This window comes from Ruditapes philippinarum, unplaced genomic scaffold (genome assembly GCF_026571515.1).
Source record: "Ruditapes philippinarum isolate M1 unplaced genomic scaffold, ASM2657151v2 ctg2475_1_1_1_1, whole genome shotgun sequence".
Classification (NCBI taxonomy): Eukaryota; Metazoa; Mollusca; class Bivalvia; order Venerida; family Veneridae; genus Ruditapes; species Ruditapes philippinarum.
This window is the reverse complement of record NW_026866903.1, coordinates 220,965-244,631: the sequence shown is the minus strand read 5'-3', so window position 1 is coordinate 244,631 and position 23,667 is coordinate 220,965. Positions and strand designations below refer to the sequence as shown.

Sequence of the window (23,667 nt, the reverse complement as noted above, 5' to 3'; positions counted from 1 at the left end):
AAGGGAACTACTTTTTTGAGTGCAGCACGATCCTAAATTGACATATGTCATATTTCAATTTGGTATGTACATATTTAAATCATACTCAAACTGATATAACCGATTATTATCTGCCTATTAAAACCTTGAATATGATTTTTTTCTGTTTGGTCGTAGGAATTTAAAACTTGCATTTTACAATGGTATATAAATTAGAAATTATAACGGTACTTACCCGCGATGACCCGCAGATAACCTAGCGGTTTCAAGTGTCGTTTAATTTCTTCTCCGTCATATCCATTAAAGATAACTTTTTTGAATTTCATACAATGGACAAAAATCTTTTTAACATTTTTTTGTACAGTAGACATTCAATTATCACTGAATGACATAGTTGCCTTTATTTGCATATGCGACTGAATGGCTTAAGTAGATTTCTGCTCCAGACCCGCCGCAAAGGTTAAGTGAAAACCCAAACATAAAACAACTACAATTCAACTTTCATTTTTGTTTTAATGTATAAAAATAATATACAAATATACACATTAAAGAACTCCTGAGTTATTATAACAAAAATACAAGACAGTAACAAAATAACCACCATAATATACACAGTAATACTTAATTTATCACATGGCGTCGCTTGTTTTTGATATAATAATTATGTATTTCTTATTTATACACAAGTTTTATACAAAACGGCACACCAAAAGGTGATTTTGCATACAGGTTTATAAAATCATATGAAATATATCAATAATTTAACATTCTTGCATTTTCAAAATGATTTCTATTAAATAAGATTGGGAAAGTGTTAAATAAAGACCCTGTGTTGACTCATTTCATAATTTCAGATTTTTTTCACATAGCAAATATCTATATACCAACATGCTTAAAATTATACCACATTAACATTTTTTGAAAAAATAATTTATCCAAACCTGACTAAATAATGATATAAAAATATCATTATTAAAGCCTTTTCTACAGTCTCAGCAAAAATAGCTTCTGCAACTATATGTAAAACCAAGCACAGCAGCCTTTTGACACAAAATGAAGCTGTAGGACAATTAAAGATACTATCACACGATATGCGTCAAGATTGTTCTAAATTTCTATGAAATATAGTGAAATGTTGTCCCTTGTACACAGACTTCATTTGCTCCGCAGTGAAATCGATGGAGCTGAATCCGTCCTCGAGTCCTTTCAGTATCAATGAGGTAAGTCTATGAGTGATAGATGTGATCTGAGCATGTTCACGCAACTCGTCAATTGGCATCCACTGGCATCTTAAAACTTCGCGGTCACAAGGTACGACGTCAAAAGTCAACGGTCGCAGACGACATACAATATATAGGTCAGATCGACCATACGCCATCGGATGGTCGTGCTGTTGTCTAAATGCTATCACAGATGCAAATTCTGTCAAACGAAAACGAGAATTGTTATAAAATATATACAAAAACAATCTACATTTTGATCAGTCAATTTCAAAAAATAGTTACAACTCTTTGTCTTAAATCTTTCTACAATATGTCTTTGTTTTAACTAAATATTAACTAAATCATGTACTTTTCAAATCATTGAAGTTTGATGTACATGCGAATACAAATTGTTTTCCAAATTCATCCATTTCTGGCACAATTTGTATTCAAACACATTTTCACATCAAAATATTTTCATATCAAACACTGCCTGGACCGTATTGAATATAGTCTCTGTGTCAATGAAATGCCTGTCTAATGTTAAACTTTCAGAATAAGTCAGAATAAATCTTTCCCTGAGAGGAAGTTCTCTGGTGTTAAAATATGTTCATGTTGCATTTAATAAATCAATTTCAATGCAATTAAGATTAAAAAATGAGACAGTAATTGGCTGAATGCATCAACATTTTGACATGCATATCATTACATGTGGTTTACAAGCTAAATAAAAGTTATCTATCACATGCTACCTATGCTACTGCATTGACGGGAATCCCGTGCAAGTTTAACAGATTAATATGAATGCAATGATCAACGGCGGAAAGCGGTGTTCACGCAGCAAAGCCACCAAAACTTCTAGCTACATAGGGCTACAGAAAAGGTGTCGAACAGAAACATCAGTAATGCATGGAATGTCTGTCACAAACGAGAAAGATTCGCATAAAACAAATTGTCTGATACAAACAAGTCCATCCTGGAATTACCCCTGCCAGTCTTTCAATACAAAATATAGATTTGCCAAAAATGTCCAGAATGAAACAAAATGTGTGCACGAAAATGTCACTACAAACAAGGGAGCCTCAGCATGTGTTATATGTCTGGAACAAAACCAGATAAGCAACTGCTAATTTGGAATAGGTACTAGGTTAAGCTGATCTTGGTAACGTAATAATCAATCTCCTGGTGTAAAATTTAGCATTGTATAATGCCTAATCTGATTACCATGAACTAATTATGAAGTCTGATTTTACCGACGAGTCAATTATGAATATGTTATAACACTTATTTAAATATTCGATCCAACTTCGGTTCTGTCCCTGTAATTCACAAGACTTGCAGATGTTATTTCTTAGTTTTCGATTGCTAGCAATGCTAACATAACAATGATAATTTTTTGTAGGTAAGAAAAACACATTTTGAAAACATAGAAATTAGATTATAAGCATATTGATATTGCTTTCTCCTCAAATTAGGACAACTTCCATTTTACAGTATTTATTTAAGTGTCCCTATTACTTGCACTTATTTTGAAGATTTGACTTCATAGATTTTGTAATCATATGCAATATTGACAGTACTATTTAAAGAATCACAAATGAAATATTGCAAACAGAAACAGAAGGATAATAAAATTTGAAATTATAAATATTATATCAATTGAACACATCAACTTACTGAACATCATAACCTGAGGGTGCACTGAAAAGTTCTAGAAAGTTTGGTGTGCTTTTGATGTTCATGTAAACTTAGTAAACTTACAGGATAGTGAACGTCATTGGTGGTCTCGTTATTTTTAAACAATATTTATAACTCAGTAAATAAACTTAGTAAGTTCTTATGTAAAATAAACTGTTCACTAGAAAATATCTTGAGATCAAATGTTTGGTGGGAGGAAGCATGGTTAATCTCAGCAATTTAACTAGAAAGTTAAAGTACTATCCTGTACATTTCATTTTAGCAATATCCTTTACATTTTATTTTACAATGACAAGAACTATTCTTTACATTTTATTTACAATTTATTTTAGAATGACCAATGAGCTTCACGTGGTCATTTTAAAATTACAAAATAAAATCTGGAAACGTTATTGGGCATTCTTAAATAAAATGAAAGTAAAATGAAATTATTGTCATTCTAAGTTAGTTCTAAAATAATGCAAATAATAGTTCTTGTCGTTATAAAATAAAACGTTAAGGATACATAGTTCTAAAATAAAATATACAGGGTATTTCTTTGACTTTCTAGTTAAATTGCTCAGATATTTAAGTTCTGTTTATTAATACTTCCTCCCACGAAACATTTACACTGCATTCAGATCACATAACATTTTCTAGTGAACAGTTTATTTTTCGTAAGAGTTTACTGCGTTCATTTTACACAATATCTGAGTTTTAAATTTTGTAAAAAATAACGAGAATAATATCAGAACTTATCAGGTACCCTAAGTTTATGATGTTCAATAACTGTCTAATAAATTATATGATTATTGATGTCTTTAATTGATATAATGTTTATAATTTTCATATATTTTTGCATATTTATCAAATATTTATAAGAAAGCCTACCGACTGCGTAGTTGTGGTGTTAGAAATTGAGTTCTCTTACCGAAACACGGCAGGTCCGTTATGAAAAAACACATACATGTACCATTTTTCAAGATTAATTACCTTACAAGAAAGTATTATGTCATTGTTATGCAAGCTATGCTAACATTTCTATATGACTTTGCATGGAAAACTAAGAACTAACATATATCAAGTTAACCAGTTATACTTCGGCCTAGTATCTTTTTTTAAAAGATACTTCTTGTTTCCTTTTGCTTTTCTTAAAACAGATTGAAACACGGAAATTTGAAAATATTTTGCGGTTAAACAAAGCCCCAAGAACATTTAAATTGATTAAAGAAGATTGATGCCCAAGGCCATAATGCAAGTTAAAATTGAATAAGGAAGTTATAAGAAAGCAATTAGTAATGAGTCTCGGTAACAGAGTTATTATGACAGAATCGTCTGAGGTTAAAATGCTCTTCCGGTAACATAATCTGGTACATTGCTTAGGGAAAGATCACGAACTCATTAAAGTACTAACGTCACTGTCAAAATACATGTATTTTATCAAAAAGTACACAATTTACGCTAACGTTGACTTTGCTTTACTAATTTTAGGGGGTCATCTAGCAGTATTGACGACGTTTTTCGTTACTCCATTTCATCTTAATCTACCACCAGTTACATCTCAGGTTTGGTTTGGAATATTATCCAACCACGTGACACAATATAGAAATACATTTTAGGAATATTTCCCCAGAATATCGAAATATTATAGAAAACTGTGCAAAGGCAATCTCGTGCATATTCAATGAATACGATAATGTTATTCTGGTTTGTCATCTTACACAGACAAGTATTTATCTAGATTTTTTTCTACTAATTTGCCCTCGGTATCTTATTGGCATTTTGCTAAATTGGGAATGTACATGGGGAAAATTCGCAAACACTTGTTCAAAGTACATGTATTAAAATATTTAATTTTAATTAAGTGTAGATGAAAATATCTCATATATTAAAACACACACACACACACACACACACGCACACGCACACGCACACGCACACACACACACACACACACACATTTAGCAGACAGTGTTTCGATTGGGCAGTTTCGTCCGAACAATTGTGAGTAAAAGAAACTATTTTCCATTTGGAATATGATTCACTATCGGCCACATATTGGGTCAAAACTTACTCCCCCGTTCACTAGTCATAAATACAACACCATTTATTCTAGAAAAGGATTATCCACGCATTTACAACCAGCATTAAAAGCCTGAATAATTCCCAAACATTAACACACTTTCCGTTTTTGTTGTTGTTTTTGTAGTTGTTGTTTTGTTTGTTTGTTTTTGTTTTTTAAAGGACGGTTCCTTCGTTCTCGTTTATACGGAATAGAGAAAAACGCATTCCATAAAGAACGTCCAAAATAGCAAAATTAGAAATGTTGCAGGCTCGGTTTTATTAAGCCTACTCATAGACAGTACTTGAAAGTGCAATCTTCCGTTGATGCACCCTAGCACCGGCATAAGCAGAATTCGGCTTTAAAAATGAAATGGTATTTTTTTAAATAAAGGGGCATCTATATAGGAAGTATTCTTCCGCAAAAAAAAAAGAAAAAGAATAGAAACCATCAAAAACTTGCACTGTCACTGATTTCTTTTCTTAATCACGACAGTATAAATCTTTACCCACAATCTCACAATGACGACAAAATCTCATTTCTCCCGTATACGTACGTTGATTTGTAGCGTTCACGACATAACATAATAAATAATAACTTGGTAAAAACTAGCATAGTACAAATGACAAATTTTCACCATTCATCATGTTATATAACCACAAACCAGATGTAAAAATAAAAAAAGAAATTTATTTTACAAAACTATGACGAAAAAGAATGAATGAAACTCTGGTATTTGTAAACGTTATCATTAATTCTATGTCAGATCCGTCATGTGTTTTACGCTACCGTTGTAAATATGTAACGTTATTAAAACGTTGTACCATTTAACAACAATTTATATCAATTATCATGCCAGGTTCCTGGCGGGAATACATGACTCCCGGAAAACAATTATATCATTATGAACCAGCAAAATGGCAAATATATCACTTATTATGGACAATGAAAGTTTGATGATAAATCAACAGGACATACATGGAATAATAAAACAAGGGAAGGACTATGTGGAATACAAATAATGAAGTGGTCGGCTGATTTACATTATAAAGAGAGAATCCGGAAATGTTTGTGCTGGTTAAATAAGGAAATCATTGAGTTCATAGGCTTAAAGTTTTTTTTAGTTTAATACCTGCTCATGGCCAAATTGTAGACATAAACGCAGCCAGGAAGCATGCGGGCACCCAGTGATCTTAGAGCCAAAAAGCATCACCTCATTACTGATCTAAGATATTATTGTTGGCATGTTTAACCTCAAAATGAAATACAACTACAAAGAAATGACAATATATTTTTTATAAACCCTCCACATTCTCAAAGGTCATCAAACATGTTAAGATACTTTAATACTTGAAATAATTAGTAAAACGTTATATACTTCTTTAGTTAGCATTTGAAGTATGTCTTTGCAAACATATTCAGAAGAATACAAACATATAATCAAGAGTTCGTACGCAGAGAAGAATGGACCTTCAGCAAGTTTACTGTCCCTTTTCAAGTTTAAGAGGCTCGTCCTATTTACAAATACCAATTTGATTTTGAGGTCTACCACCTCGATGTAGACTTGAAATAATGTTACCCATTGATTCATTGAAAAATTCCCACCGTGTTTTTAAACAAACAATTAACTTGCAATAGTGATTATACCGAATGAAATGTGATTCACGACAAATCAAACCGTTGTTCCATTCATTAGACAAGGAGTTAAAATAAAGAATCAAATGATACATTTTCAATAATGTGGAAGAAGGGTTCGCACGGTTTATGAAAACATGCCCTCTAAAGAGTTATTGTAAAACATTGTGTCTAAAATAGACTGCCGACAAAATACATTCATTGTTAAAATACTGGAGAGGCATTTCATTCATAGGGAAAGGAGACTAAACATATCAAAGAGTCGCTCAATTACTAAAATCAGCAAGCAAGTTTATTTTAAAAATGTTTTACCATACAGAAACACACACATTGTGTGTACACGTTAGTGCAAAGTTTGGCCTACTTTTGAGAGCTGCTATTTAGAATGATGCGTGAATACGATGAAATTGAACTTTAATAAACTAAAAAAGCAATGCCTTTTACCAGATGTTAGACATCGTATAGGGCTGATCTTGCGGTTGAAATTAAAAACGAGTATATATGTATTTCTTTCTAATCTATTCATATAGTTCAACCTGGTTTTTTTACTTCACATTTAGAATTACAAATATCTGTTGTACACAATGTTAATGATTTATTTGTGTGAATCCTTATGATGTTCAAAAATACCTCATGAAGTACAACTATCGTAAATAGTAAATCTCGCAAAGCTTCAATCGGACAAAAATCTTGTTTTGCATATCGTTTTCATGAAATTACTTGATATTAAACACTTTCATGTGTCAGGTAATAGATATAATAAAAACTAAAAGACGAAGACCTTGAATTATGTCACAGTTTAAAAACAGCAGAAATAAATATGTAAGAAAGGTTGTCAATTTTAAAAACGACTTTATAAACAGTATCTTCAAAATCGCATTATTGGCCTTTGACATGATTTTGCTTTCAGCGACACAGAGGTCTAAGATTACAGTGTGACTGATATATGATAAAGAAACAATTACCAACAATGCATCAGTAAGTAGTCAGTATTGTTTGAGTAAGGTTAACAAAGTGTAATTATTACATTCGCACCGGTTTCCCAGGCTCTTGTTTGGGACGAAATAAAGACAGCTTTGACAAGAGGTCACCTTTTATCAGTCTATCTCTTTTCAATTCTGAAATAAACTGTTCGTTGTGGGTATTGTATTGATATACCTACGTCTGAGTTTCGATTACAGTGTTTACCCTAATAAAAGCCCATCTACATTAAAAACAAGCAAAGCCCATACCTATCCTTATCCTCCTAGAGACCCGTCCATTCAGTCAAATAGATTTAGCAGATGTACACTTTTTCAATCATTCTATTCTCATATATTCTTTCTGTAAGTTGTCGAGCATAAACAATGAATTGGTGTTTGTGTATCATTGAAATCGTTCGATGACATAAGAGTGACAGTAATGTTTTGGTAAATGTGACCGAAAGAATTTAAATGGCGAACACGAAGGCCAGCTACGAATATGAAGTTGTTTAGCTTGATAGTACTTGACAACCCTGCTGGCACCGGAACACATTGTTTTACTCTAAACAATTTTCGAACACATTGAAATTTAATATTTTGACACTTTATATATTGTATTACTTATTCTTTATTTTACAAAAATGTAATAAATATCGTGTTAAATTACTTCCCAATTCTTTAAAAGAACAAATATGTATCAAGTTCTATAAGACAGTTAGATACAAAAAAAAACACAACCCTTCAATGTCATTCATAACTGTCATTCAACAATTGTGAATTCGCAAGTTTGATTAATAAAATCTTGAGATAACATGTAAATGATTTCAGTAAAGTACAAATAAATTATAGAATTAACGCTGCGTGCAGTAGGATCAGATAACTTTTGAGCTCTGTGATTGAACCGTTTGATGTCAGCATTTTTTTGGTAATGACGCCGAGAAGTTTTAGTTCTAGCAAATGTGAAACGCTAACTAATATTCAAAGAGAATGCGACTCAAGTAGGTGTATTAGTACGGCCTTTCTGAATTTTCACACGAATTTATTATTACAGCAATTCTATCGTGAATAACTATTAGCATGGTTTATAAGAACAAATTTGGAAATTATATTCCTGTACTGGACAATAAAGTATTGGTATACAGTTATTTTGTAACAAATGTAGATATGTCTTCATTAGTTTTCATTTGTAACAATGTACATAAACAACATAGTTATGTCTTAAATTTACTTTTCATTCTGTATCACATGAATCACAAGCTATGGTCTTTTAGAAAGCTTTTAAATAAAAAAGCAATCTTTAAATCAATTTTTTGTTTAATTAATTTTTTTAAGCATGTGAAAGTTAAAAATAATAAATTTTGTTACTTTATAAGTGACACAAGCAAGTTTTGTTCTATGTTATAAGGTAACATATCATATCCGTTTTATTTGGTAGATGCTGATCATATAGTAAGCTCCAATAGAAGACATTAAGCATTGCCGCTTTGTACATCATTCATGCGCACGATCACAAGTGGACCAGCATCAATGACCTTCAAGAAGCAAGGTCGGCAAAGGTCAATGTGTTCAAATGCCCATAGATTATGTAATTCGTTTTTCTCCTCGGCATTTCAACATTTTATGAGTTTTAACCACGTTTGACCCACTAACACACATTTACATTTCTGTTGCCGCTTTTACCCATCCATTACGTTCGGCTCCATAATCCTGAATGCATATTGCTAATTTTAAGGTATATTTCGGTGTTTGAAGCGTAAATTGTTACTAATTAGCGTAATGAGGCAGAAATGGTGATAAAGCTTATAATGAAGCGACAGAATTTTAACCATGAGAAATAACGTGTACCAGAGAAAGGTCACAGAACTGCGCAGAAGCCAAAACCTTTTTTTTTATTCATGTTTCATTTCTAAATGCTGACGTTTGTTTAAAACGCAAATATTTTCAAAGCCGTAAAAAATCAGAAATAATTACTTTTGAAGTTGGAAGGCATATCAACACGAGTCAATCAATACATTAATCAATGGTTACAAAATGTAAGGGCGTATAGTGGGCGTATCAATCATTGATTAAATTTTTAAAAAATGTTTCAATATTTGAAAAGGTTAGCTTGTTTATGACGAGTATTTTAATGACATATAGTACTTGCTGCTTCTTAAATTTAATTTCAGTACAAAATTCAAGACAGTAAAAGAAATGAAAGACATTAATGATGAAAGACATCACTCTTAAAAATGACGATTCAGGTGGGAAGGGCTTGTAAACTTGTCAGTGACCACCTATACCAGACCGCTTAACACGTACTTCCACAAGCTGGACAATAACGTCACGGACACCAGTTAACATGCAATCACAATCTGTACAAGAACGGGACGAACACCAGACTGCCTCACACATATTTTCACTAGCTGGACAATAACGAGACGGACTCAGTTAATGTTTGTTTCAGCAAAAACTCCAGAACTCTAGCATTAAACCATTTCCTACAATGATATAAGATTATTTGGAATAAGATCCGCCAATAACAAACTCCGAGCACATACACCACACATTTCCTCGGTGTTCGTTTAACACAATGTTTGCGATATACCAAACGACAGGCATTTCGCAAAGCTTAAAGAAAACTGCCTAAATGACATGAACTTGTCTCAGTTCGTCACAATATCAAAGGATAATACTTTCATAGACTATTTTCCAATGACTACTGAAGTAACACAAATATTTGATCTAAAATTCTACGTGTGACGACAACTTAATGGAACAATAGTGAGAAAGCAAAGAAAAAATGCAACCTGTTAACTTTTTTTGAATGGTCCATACAGTTAAGGAAAAAAACTGCAAGGTTAGCACAATCAATCACTCAGATATGGGAGAAAGTGAACTTTGATCAGTTTTCAATTACGTTCACTTCACAAGATCTGTAAGCGGTTTGTTTGTACCACCCAGTGTAAGGACACCCAAAAACATGGATATTTGATTTCTATTCTGCATGCCGGTTTTCATCGAGAAAGGAACACTATGTGCAAACTAAGTACACATAAATAAATCTATTTAGACGTCGTTGTTTGCGCCAGTGCATTTATGACTTTTTAAACGACCAAGGTAGGTTTACAAATAACACTATAACCAATTCAGCTATTGAAATGTCTTTTTTTCACCCATTAAAACTTGTGCATTTGAACTCTTATGGTGAAAAGGATGACAAAAAGCATTTATAACAATCAACATATTTTTCTAAACAATAAATATGTAATAAATATAAACAACCTTTCAGTTCTTTGTCAGTTCTAAAGCACCAAGAAATAATATAATAGTGAAATATTAGTGCATCAAGTTAAATCTTTGTTAAAAAATAACAATTTGAAGATAGCAAACATTTAACTATTTATTACTTTAAATGGAAGTGATTCTTATAAATTTTACAAGCTGGAAAGACATAGTAAATGAACAGGGGGATTTTTGTCAAAGGACTATTTAACTTAATTGAATTTATATATTTTTCCAATGACTTTGTCGAACAGACTAGTGAAGTTGTCCAGCTTAATAATTTGGACTGCCAAATTAATTTTTCACGGGGGAAAAGACACAGAATTGTTTGTTTTAAGCACAATAAACTTGGATAAGACATTGCACGGACTGACGCTGGCTGACCGACTTGAATACTGGCAGAATAGGCGTGACCCATGGTTCGCAGATAAACAAGTACTGATCTAGCCTACCTCAACCACAAAAAAAATAAAAATAAACTTCCAGAGTAAGATAATTTTTTGTTAAATGACAAAATGACAACTTGCACCAATAGAATAAAGTTCGCACTGCGCCTTTTTATTTAAGATTGCTATCTTTTACTGACAGTTATTGAATTGACAAGTGTTAAACATGGGTACTATAATTATCAAATCATAAAAAACACTATGAACATAACGTAGGTTTACAGTAATTATAAATGATCATTGTTTTTATCACCATACTCATCATCATAAAATTTATCATCATCATCATCATCATTGTATTCAAAATAATTATCACCATTACCTACATTATTGTAATCAAAATAATTGTATCATAATTATCATCATCATTGTAATCAAAATAATTGTCATTATCATAATTATCATCATCATTGTATTCAAAATTATTATCACCATTATCTACATTATTGTAATCAAAACCAATGTCATTATCATCATTTCATTAATATCATAAAAGTCGCCGTCAATATTGCCTGCATTATACATGTAATTGTGTGAAATATGTCCAAATGTTAATGATTTTTATAAAGAACTTGTTTTTGTTTTGTTTTTATTTCTCGTCAAATATTTCGAGTCACGGTCTCCCCAACACCTTGTTAAGACGTTCATTATAATAATTCTTAACTTTAGCAAAGCAACATCCCAGAATTGGAAATAACATAACTTACAATTTGTTCTGTTATCAATATTGCTTTTATAACCTGTTTATCAAAACTAATGTACGTCCGTAAGTATACTTACCTGATTTAATACCGGTTTCTTCAAACGTTTCCCTAACTGCAGCATCTCCTGAAAATACAAATAGGTTAAATGTTAAAATCAGACAAGTATTTTAAACATGATGGGAAATATCACAATATCTTGCTTCCAATTTCGGTAATATTCGGGCGCTTAAATGGCAGACACTCGGTAATTTACCAAAACAAAATGTACATATTGACAATTTTATCAGTTTCCATTATTGAACTTTCGAAGCCTTACAAACCAAATGGTCAAATAAAATGTGAAGTTAATTCTCTGGTCATAGTTGACATAGGGAGAGACATTGCATCAAACTGTCACTGCATCAATAAGTCATTTAAACCAGACAGTTACTCTAGAAGAAAGGAAGAAGGGATACTTGATAAGTGCATGACATCGCATTATCTGACCAGGTTTGAACTTCACTGAACTCGGCAGACCCTATAATTTGGCGGGGTGATGCATGTAATTATACCTACATTATACTGACTAAGTAATCTACTCAGGTCACGGTGATATTATTCCGTGTCCTCTTCCTCCAGACAGATTAAATGCAAATGAAGTGTAAGAGTACGTTGACATGGATTTAAGGTAGTTTATCACATTTTTCTTAAGCATTTTTGAGTGTGTGTTTTGTCACATTAGTACTGTTAATACGACAGTATCGATATTGCGACATCTTTACTGTTGGAAGGGACAAAAAGTCTCTTGAGGAAATGATCCAGCAAAGAAGAGCGAATGATCGGAATTCTGCAACGTTAACCATTCGGTCTAGGTGGTCCCGGCTGTACTTTGATTTCTTATAACAATATTTTAGCTTTATTGACAGATGAAGACTTCGGTAGTATATTTTTGCATTTTTGAGTTTAAGAGGATGGTCAGTTGGACTTCAAGTGTAAAAGGTCTAGCTATTTGATGCTTTTTTTGCGTTAAAAGTATTTTATGACTGTTAGTACATCAACACTGAGATAACCAAACCATGTACATTTTAATTATTTTAGTTCCACTTTCAACCCCTACTCTGTTGCAACCAAATGGGAATAATTTTTGAGACCATATACTGTTCATATGTACCAATAACTGGTCGGGTAATCTTAGGTCTGTTATTCGCGATTCTACAGTAGTCGTCACCTTAATTCACGAATATCTATCATACACGTTCCGATCCGAACAGGACAATGTTAAGGTCGCAGACAATCAAATGAGATCAACAGTCCGGTTATTTCACAATTGATCAGACTGTTAACTATAAACACCTCTGATCTCTCGGATCGTATGAAGAAATAAATCAACCCTTGTACGTAATAAAAATTTCATGTGTCAATATACAGTCAAATGACATTACTTTATACTACCTTTCCCCTTTAAGTCGGACAATACAATTTATTTATGCTTAAATTTTATACGAGAGCCAGTTTTAAAGTAATTTATATGTCTTTAAACAAATATAATTCAAATTCGATTAGAAATCGGAGAGGACAAAAGAAGACAGAAAACGAAACTTTTTGATCTGAAAAGGGGCAATGAACAGCTCGAAATAATTATTGGCAAGCACGGTACTGATTGGCAATAGGCAATGAACGGCAATAACTAATTATTGGCAATAGGCAATGAACGGCAATAACTAATTATTGGCAATAGGCAATGAACGGCAATAACTAATAATTGGTAATAGGCAATGAACGGCAATAACTAATTATTGGCAAGATTATTTCATTTGCAAGGGGCAACGAATGCCAAGAAACAACGAAAAGGCTAGGGAAGGTAATAAAGGGTAATATATAATTATTTTAGCCAGGGAAAGTTAATGGCAAGGGACAATGATAGTATCACTAGCTTGCAAAGATTGGTAATGAACTGGGAGGTATACGTAATGCGTTATAGGAATGGTTAATGAAAGGCAAGGATCAACAAGGAACAATACTTATCAAAGTGTAAGGTTCTGACATTACCATCAAGACAGTGTCAACATTAACGTCAATTAACAAAAAAGAACACTATCTACATAATCATAAATATATATAAAAAGTTCTTACTCCAAAAAAATTTCTATCCATTCATTTAAAACTGGCATATCCTGTTCTTAACCAATGTCATATTATTAGCCCTTGAACCATATTTTTATGGTTAAGTCTTTGACGCAGTGATACAAATACATAAAGAGAAATCTACGTCCATCATAACAATGACATAGGAGGCAATATAAGGACTGAAAAAGCTCTGGTAGTGAAACCATTCAAGTCGTACATGCATACTGCAATGTTCTTTAAACAAGCAACTACGACAAGATATCATTACGTCGCGGTGCTGATCGGGTGCAATTTTTTTCATGAAAACCCGAAACGTCACAGTTCTTTTTCGCTTTTAGAAAACAACGAATCAAATATCAACAGAGACATAAGAAAATATCTAAATATAATGTTGTTGTGAAGAACATAGATACCGTTATTCTGTATGATGCTTTGATAAGGCAGATCCTCAGGATATGAAGTTCATTCGAAAGTCGTTTTATAAATAAAGCAGTCAGACGTTGTGATTAAACATAGCAAAGAACTCATAAATAAACCAAGACACGCAGCAAACACGGAAGACACCAAACTACGGCAATTAGAATGAGTGATGTTATATCATAATAAAGCCAAATAATATAAACTAACCTAAAGACATTAAATAAATCTAAACGAAAGGAAGTGTAATTCTAACATAATAAATAAAATAAAAACGTATTTTACATTAGGCTCGCGTACATACCGCCGGTCGGAACGATGTATTTTTGCACCTGTCATAATTATAAATATATCATTTTAATCGCTCAAGGAGATACTAGAATTCACAGGTATGGTGTAGCAACCTGTAAGAAAAATACGAGAGCAGATTCTGAAGTATATTGAAAATTTTAATAGCGCATAACAGGTCTTAGATCATTTATGAATCTCTAAATGTCAGTAGAGGACCACCCTTGTATTTGCTAAAATATCATCAAGCCTCGGATAAATAGATTCGAACACTTCATATCTCCGCCCCAAAGAGAACACATCACACATTCTTCAGTATCGCCGGCGATCAAAGACGGAATTGATGAGCTTTTCCACTCTCTCTTTCCCGGCATGACAAATACATACGAAATAACCGTCAAGCAATTATTCATGTCCCAAAACTCGATGCAATAAAAGCTAACGGTAGATGTCCCCAGACATTTCTTTGATCTTACGCATATTTTCACTGTAATATAGATAGTAGACGGGAATTAATCACCATTATTACCTATAGTCAAGTCTAGATCTACACGAGACGCGTAGAAACTGATAGGGCTGGATTAGAGAGGCAGTTATTCTGTTAGGTTTAATGATACTAGTGAAATTGGCGTTGAGCATTATCGTTAAAGTAACCTTCAACAATAGACAATGTTGACTACAAACCATTTTGGTGGTCTTGTAAGTTAAAAACATTATAGAAGGAGAACGAAGAGGCAACCAGTTATTAGACAAACATATCATATTTCAAATAGATCCGTATAGCTTCTCTTCATATTCTTTGTTAGACATTTACATCCTAAATTAGCGAGTTATATCTAAACACAAATCGCAATCGTTCGTGGAAATTCGACAAATTACGTCACATTCCGTATCTTAAATAAAAATCTTGCGCTGATAAATATAACATAACTGATAAATATAACATAACGAGGAACAACGACGTTGGCCGAAATTACACGAACTATAAATGAATAAAATACTTAATAGTGTAACACCAAGAAGCTATATATGATTAAATGTCATTCCTTGGTTACAATTGCGTCACTTTTTCATTTGAACAATTATCACTGAAAAATTGCCATTTATCTATAAATTAAAAACACTGGTTGGGCTATAAGTAACACCTACAGTGATCAGTCTAAAACACATGGATCATTTATGTTAATCATGTGAACTTCATTATAATGCTAGGGAATCACAATTTTGGGGACAAGGGAATGCCTTGCCTCAGTGTGAGTGGAAGATATTAAGTATTTAAACAAAATTTTACGTGCAAATGCAACCTCGTGGCAGCGAACTCTGCAATGTAATCTTACAAGCTCCATTACCAGCAAAAAGAGAAGAAAATCGTCCGATACTTAACTTGTAATAATCATGAGCATGTATTCAAAAAGCCAGTTTCACCTAATCACCCGAGACGTGCACGTCGCGCGGAAGGCACACTGTAGGTCAAGGTCAAGTCGTCTTACTCACAAGGGGTGATTGGTTGGCCGGTACAACACCTGACCTGACAGTAACGCAAGTATTATGTCATATACGACAGGAAGTATTAACAAACTTAAAGCATACAGACAAATCAAAGGCAGAAACCCTAACCATCCATGGACCTGCTCTCATCCCCCACGCCCCCCAACTTTCCGAAATACCGTTAGTACCAATCAGTGACATAATAAGTCTGTCGACACTTTTGTTAGTTATCAAAGGGAGACAACCTAATGTTACACAATATTCTTATTCGGATCAGACTTACCTACCTTTACATCGTGCGCGCGGGCTTTTTAAAATTTTGTAAGCGATAAAGTCATTTCTACATCAAGTCATTTCTACATGGGGGAATATCTTAAGTTGTTTTTAAGAAAACAATATATCATGATACTATTAACACGTATGTGAAACTGATTATAGAATCATTTTATACTGCTGTATGTGTCCATTGACCTTCATTTTACAAATCTAGTAAAAAATGTTGTTGTTTTTTTATGTGGTTGGGTGTACAGAATAGTAAGCAAGCCATGACTATCTTATCTTTAATGTTTTGCTACAGATATATTTACGTTTCTATGGAAGAAGTGGAGTGTCTGAGAATATTTACTTTATTCTTTTTCAGAACTGCCACTGTGGTGTAGTGGTTAGCCTACTACCAGCATATACATGTATTTATATAGCAGATAATAAAATATTCTACAACAAAATATTAATTTATTATTCATTATATATAATGCTCAAACTACATCACTTAGAACTTTATCAACTTTGTTTTCAATATTTTATATGAATACCCAAATAGTATATTTCTATTTATTTTTATTTTTTCATAAATATTTGGAATACTTATTGAAAATGTGACAAATGTAAATCAATCCACTTTAAATAAATTATTAACTTGTTCCATAAGAATTGAAAAGGTACAATGAAAAACATTTAAGATTGCAATGTAAACAGACATATGGGTAAAAGATAAGACCATTAAGCATAATATGTGTAAGGAACATAGTTAAAAGTGTATTCAGTAAGCCTAAAATGGATACATTGTAAACACATTAAGCATAGAATGATAAACAGGAAAACAAAAAAGTAACTCCAGTAAGCACACACATGTAAACAAAAAACATGAGTAGAAAAGCAAAGAATGGTAAACAATATAATAAAGTAACCACAGTAAGCATTAAATATACAAAATAAACAAGTTACATCAGTAAGCATAGCATCTCCAGTAAGCATAGAATGGCTTATAAGATAAACAAGTTACTCAAGTAAGCATAGAACAGCAAAAAAAAGGTAACAAGATAAACATGTTTGTCCTGTGTGCCAATAAGTATACATTTGCAAATAAAATAAACAAGTAACTCCAGTAAGCATAGAACTGTTAACAAGATAAACAAGTAACTCCAGTAAGCATAAAATGGTAAACAAGATAAACAAGTAACTCCAGTAAGCATAAAATGGTTAACAAGATAAACAAATAACTCCAGTAAGCACAGAATGGTAAACAAGATAAGCAAGTAACTCCAGTAAGCATAAAATGGTAAACAAGATAAACAAGTAACTCCAGTAAGCATAAAATGGTTAACAAGATAAACAAGTAACTCCAGTAAGCACAGAATGGTAAACAAGATAAGCAAGTAACTCCAGTAAGCACAGAATGGTTAACAAGATAAACAAGTAACTCCAGTAAGCATAGAATGGTTAACAAGATAAACAAGTAACTCCTGTAAGCACAGAATGGTTAACAAGATAAACAAGTAACTCCAGTAAGCACAGAATGGTTAACAAGATAAGCAAGTAAATCCAGTAAGCACAGAATGGTTAACAGAATAAACAAGTAACTCCAGTATGCATAGAATGGTTAACAAAATAAACCAATAACACCAGAAAGCAGAGAATGGTTAACAAGATAAACAAGTAACTCCAGAAAGCAGAAAATGGTTAACAAGATAAACAAGCAACTCCAGAAAGCACAGAATGATTAATTACACTACACAAGATAAACAGGCAACTATAGTTATCAACAAGAGCTGTCGGTAGGACAGCAACTCTCAACTATTCTTAGTGCTTGATAGTAAAAAAAGCCTTGATTAAAAGGTAAAATTTTCTCAGTAAAGAAAAAGGCAAAATTTTTCTTTAAATCCATATTACAGTTATAGGCATTGGAGAGAGTTCTATTATGCTCTCAAAGAAGAGTATGAAATTTCAACATGTTTCAAAGCCTTATGTCAATGAACTTTGAAAATATTTGAGGTATTACAAAAACTTTAACGTAAATTCTAAGTCGAAAAAGGGGCATAATTCTGTCAAAATGCTTGATAGAGTTACCTCCTCCTGTTACAGGTTGGGGTCATGATGGTGAATAAGTGTGCAAAGTTTCAAAGCCATATGTCAATGGACTTTGAAAATATTTGAGGTATTACAAAAACTTTAACGTAAATTCTAAGTCGAAAAAGGGGCATAATTCTGTCAAAATGCTTGATAGAGTTACCTCCTCCTGTTTAAGGTTAGGGTCATGATGGTGAACAAGTGTTTCAAAGCCATATGTCAATGGACTTTGAAAATATTTAAGGTATTACAAAAACTTTAACATAAGTGGTTACGCCGATGCTCGGGTGACTACAATAGCTCTACTTATTCTTATCGAATAGTCAAGCTAAAAAATGGTTTACAAACAAAACAAGTAACTCCAGAAAGCACAGAATGGCTAACAAGATAAGTATATAAACAACCTAGTGCAAACCAATTTAACAAAAAAAAAATGTAAATTATACAGCATATACAAGTGTCCAACAGATAAAACTGACATCATATAACGCTGGTGACATAAGAAATTTTGCATCAACATTATACAGTCCCAACATCATATTACACTAGTGACATATGGCATAGGGCTCCAACAACATATAAAACATACACCATATAGCATAGACAACATAAGGCCTAGGGCATCAACATCAAAGGACACCTACAACATATATCTCAAATGACAAATTATCTATGTTCCCTTAAACATAAATATCTCGATCATCTAAAATTATACATCACATAATAAAGTAATTAGACTAGTGTTATAATTAGATAATGTAGTATTAGAACCAATTCTAGACTCACCTATATTCTCCCCTAGATCTGCCAATCCACCAGGAAATTTCCAAAATTTATTGAACTGAAAAAAGGAGAGTTTTTCCCTATTTTTTTCTGTGCATACATAATATTATACAAAATTTACAAATTTCAATAAAACAAATGGCAAACTGCCTGTTAATATAAGTTATTGGTTCAAATACTTACTTTAAGCCTTTTTTCACATCAAGGGTTTTACATTTATTAAAAATCATCGCAGATAATTCATGTGGGTGACACCTAAAGTAGAGAATGAATTCTTTCAAGTTTTAGTGAAATGTGCAAGATCATTAGCTCTCTATAATAGTATTCCTAAAAAAATAAATATCAACTGGTTATTTAAAGTATAATGTGTAATGCATGAAAACACATAGTCTCACAAAGTCTCACAAGTGAGTATCATTTGAATGTCTTTGTGTAATTTTCATTAAAGCAGGATTAACTTGCGGGATTTTTAGTCAGACATTGTTACTATTAAACCATATGTTTGATGTTGGCATGAAGAGATGGGTACAAAACATAAATTAAGTATTAACATAAAAAGATAGCTTTCTCATATGAAAGAATCTAAATTCATGTATGGAATAGTCTGAAATACATTTTTTTACTTCAATATATACCATTTCAATTTTTCCAAGAGTTTTACAATGCAATTCAAGACATAAAATTAGCACCATGTATAAGCCTTGAGAAAAACAAAAACTTGAAATACATACTTGGCTTTTTTTCTCCTGCATGACTAGAACTTCCCTTGTCTCTTCATTAATAACAACTCCTGTAAATGCAAGAACAACATTTCTCAAATAGTGACAGGATGCCTTTTTAAGACTTAAGTTTTGTTTGGTTATACTGCACAGCAATACAGTTTAGGTCATATGGCATAGAATGATACAAGAATGATGATTTTGGCTAATAAAGCTTTACAAACTTAAAGCAACACCAGGGATCAAAACCACCTCACATGCTGAAGCTAAATGATGCATATACTCCAGTTATTCGAACCCAATGAGTAGCGTCTTAAAATTACCCAGGGATTATCTGTAGCTGCAATTTTGATGCTTCAACCCTTAATGGCAACCCCTCAGCCACAAAGGGAAAATGTCATGGTAATAAAATACTCTAGTGAGAGAAATTTGCCTTATATCAATTGTATATCAATGTTAAAATGAAACTATATAAAAATATAGTGTAATTTGAATCAATAGACCATGCTTAAATAAGGTAAGTAGTTTAATTCAGGCACCTGATAATGACTGAAATAATGGATAGAGTGGCATCTGGGATTTTCTTTATCCTGCAAAGCTTAGAAGTCCTTTAATATTGGTGCAAATAGATAAATATTTACCACAAACTCCAAGTTGATGTGTCGCAAATCTTGGTGAGGCATCTATTCCATCTCTTAACCAAAGTTTAAGCAAGCATTGACTATGTTCAGCATGGTGAAACTCAAACCCTTCAGCAGCAGCAGCCTCTACATATCTACTATATTCTATTGGCATCTCCAACCATATAGCAGTTCTTTCCTCCAACCTCCACTTGGTTAGTGATTCTAGAACAAAAACTTATATCATAATTTAATATTATAATGATTCTAGAATAAAACCTTTATAATTCTATAATTAAGACTATTAACATATCACAAACTATTTGAACACCTGTAACCTGTTAACAATGGCATACTTTAAAAGAAGTTTACAATTTTAGGTAGAAGGCTACACTTTGCTAACTCGAGAGTAGCGTCTTGAACATTGGCATGTGAAAAGTTGACCATATTTCAGATTAGATTCAGTTTATCTTATTCCAATTGTGTCAGCCTTTTTTGTACACATGACATCAAAGTTGACCACCAAAGCCTGTTTTGGAACTTGATGTCACTGTGCAACTGTTATGTGTATCACAATGCCATAGGCAAACAAAATATCATTAATTCTACAATATTAAAAGAAAATTATTTTTTGCAACATAAATAACAAATGTCCATGAAGGAACATTCTTTTAAAACATTAGTCTTAGAGTATAACTGTGTATAAATATTGATGTAAACATATAATTACCTTTCAGTAAATTTTGAAAATCTTCCACACTCATTGATGGTGAAATATTATCCTTTACTTTAATTGTTACACCATTGTATCTGTCTATACTCCCATGAAAAGTTGAAAGTTTTCTATAAGTACATGCTGGAATGGTCTGAGCAAATTTCCTGGATAATTTCTGACATATTCTCACAAGAACACCCATTTTATATCTTTCATTTATTCTCTCTTTCTTGGTCAGTCAATGATTCACACAACCTGGAATAAATGCATATGGTTTGATTTAATATACAACCAATTAAAATACCTATATAGAGATAAAAGTTTAAGAGCTTGGGCAATACTTATGTTGTAAATTGTTAAATCAATTACATGAAATACAAACAACTATAAACTATAGCATTCTTCCCCAAGACCATTTTTCATTGGAATGCCTTGCCCTGTTGGGCCTATGTTCAACAAGGCTGTTAGCCATATTTAACATGTATAACCCTAAACAAATAAACCCTGTTACCTACCTACATACACTACTTACATATCACTCTGCATCACACCCTTTCAGAATGCACACTCAATTTCAAATGTAAAGTTACATGTACCCCCCTGTAATTGACATTTGTGGGTGCATTTCAAAATTTGGGTACACTGTATTTCAAATGTGGTTTTCTTCATTTACAAATCTATGTAACTAAGAACAACTTTTTGTTGACTTATGAAACTAATGAACAGTTTATTCACTCAGCATTAACACAGGCATGTTTAATTACAAGTAACCATATTTTTGTATATTCTAAATTATGTGTATTCATTTCAAGAAATTATGTTCATTCATTTCAAAAGGCATATGTTTGGAGCGTTAAGTTAATTGATAACAAAATAAAGTGACAACGTTTTTGACGATTTAAAGAAATTCAAAATATACTTTTAAACATTCGATATTCGGATTTTTTAAGGACAGTACATGTGAAACAGCATTAATTTGTCAATTAAACGATGAAAGATATTAATAGGAGTATTTATGCAGAATGTATAAATATAAAAACATAAAATCGGAAATTAAAAGAATCATCTGATCATATCCGAATTATGGCATGTTCCATAAATATAGCCAGTCAGAAATGTCAAGTTTAGAGAAAATAAGCAATTGACAATAAATATATCATATTGCTATGATTAGATATAATTGATATGAATAATCTTTTAATATTTAAATGATATAATCATCTGTAAATTATTATAAAATTCAATTTAAACTTACGTCGTCTTCTCCTCTTACGAAACTATTCGTTACTCTCCGGATCAAAATGGTTTATCAAGCGACATAAAATAGAAATATATGCACTCGGTAGAAATATACGCTGTTGTTAGTTCTTTGCCTAGTAAATCTTAAAAGATACTATATAAAGTACACGACAACATCAAACAATGTTATGTTCGACTGGTAAATATGCAATGTTGTAGTTCTTATTATTTTGTTTTAGAAAATTAAAGAATTCGATATGGTCTAGATTGTTGTTAATGCAAATATGACCTATTATGATATTGTTTATGCTTATCTTTGATGTATTGAACGCACATGTTAAGGTATTTTATAGCCCGTCAGAAAATATTCAAGCTTTTAATAGATACATTATTTAGATATATAGCATATAAAGGGTCTACCACTATGGAAGGCACATTTTTAATACTTTGTATGTGTGAACGCTTAAAGTATGCGTTGTCACAGATAATTGGTGGGCGTCTACATCGAGCTTTATATTACATCTGTAAATAAAAGTTTCTGGTTTCTATGCAATGGTCCGATCACCAACTGAAAAGGAGCAAAGAAGAGCTGCAACCAACCGTTACCACAATACAGGCTCAGTTTGAATATGTTGAATAATTTAAATTGGGGGGAAACAAAAATTAGATTAACTACATGCAGAACACGCCTTAAAATGTTTTTTAGTAGTTCAACATTTTGTAGTTAATTCTTGTACAATCGACACGGCACTATTTGCGCATTTTGGAATATTGACTAAAACTCATACATACACTCATTGTACCTAAGAACTATAACCCAATAGAAATCTTAATCAAGCTGACAAAGTGGAAACCTATGAAGCAGTTGTCACTTTACTTACCAGTCTCCTATATAAACATTCAGCCTCTTTGTATGAAGTTTCATATATGGCACCCACCCCCGTTGTAACCATGTATCCCATTCTTAACTACAATGTAGTTGAAAAGGGGGGATAATTGTGTTTTTAGGACATAT

The 23,667-nt window shown here is 32.3% G+C and overlaps 1 protein-coding gene across 2 annotated transcripts; it reads right to left on the bottom strand.

Annotated features, from left to right (window-relative positions):
* Positions 1–472: 472 nt before the first annotated feature.
* Positions 473–22,738, bottom strand: LOC132734156 (nucleoside diphosphate-linked moiety X motif 6-like). Of its 2 annotated transcripts, none has more exons than XM_060720870.1 (7): positions 22,669–22,738; positions 21,429–21,668; positions 20,720–20,923; positions 20,091–20,149; positions 19,363–19,417; positions 12,008–12,055; positions 473–1,401 (listed from the first exon to the last, which is right to left on the bottom strand). In XM_060720870.1, the coding sequence occupies exons 2-7, from the start codon at positions 21,613–21,615 to the stop codon at positions 1,076–1,078; spliced, it is 879 nt and encodes a 292-aa protein (XP_060576853.1). In that variant the 5' UTR covers positions 21,616–21,668; positions 22,669–22,738; the 3' UTR covers positions 473–1,075. The 2 variants fall into 2 exon arrangements, with proteins under 2 accessions (XP_060576853.1, XP_060576854.1); XM_060720871.1 differs by lacking the exon at positions 473–1,401 and adding an exon at positions 6,862–7,878.
* Between the last annotated feature and the right edge of the window lie 929 nt (positions 22,739–23,667).

Bases quoted from the DNA above. Each gene is read 5' to 3' on its own strand.
- LOC132734156 (XM_060720870.1), bottom strand. From the start codon at position 21,615: ATGGGTGTTCTTGTGAGAATATGTCAGAAATTATCCAGGAAATTTGCT. The intron at 12,056-19,362 runs GTGAGTCTAGAA...TTGTATTTTCAG, and splicing joins AGATCTAGGGGAGAATATAG to GAGATGCTGCAGTTAGGGAA. The intron at 1,402-12,007 runs GTAAGTATACTT...TTCGTTTGACAG, and splicing joins AGAAACCGGTATTAAATCAG to AATTTGCATCTGTGATAGCA.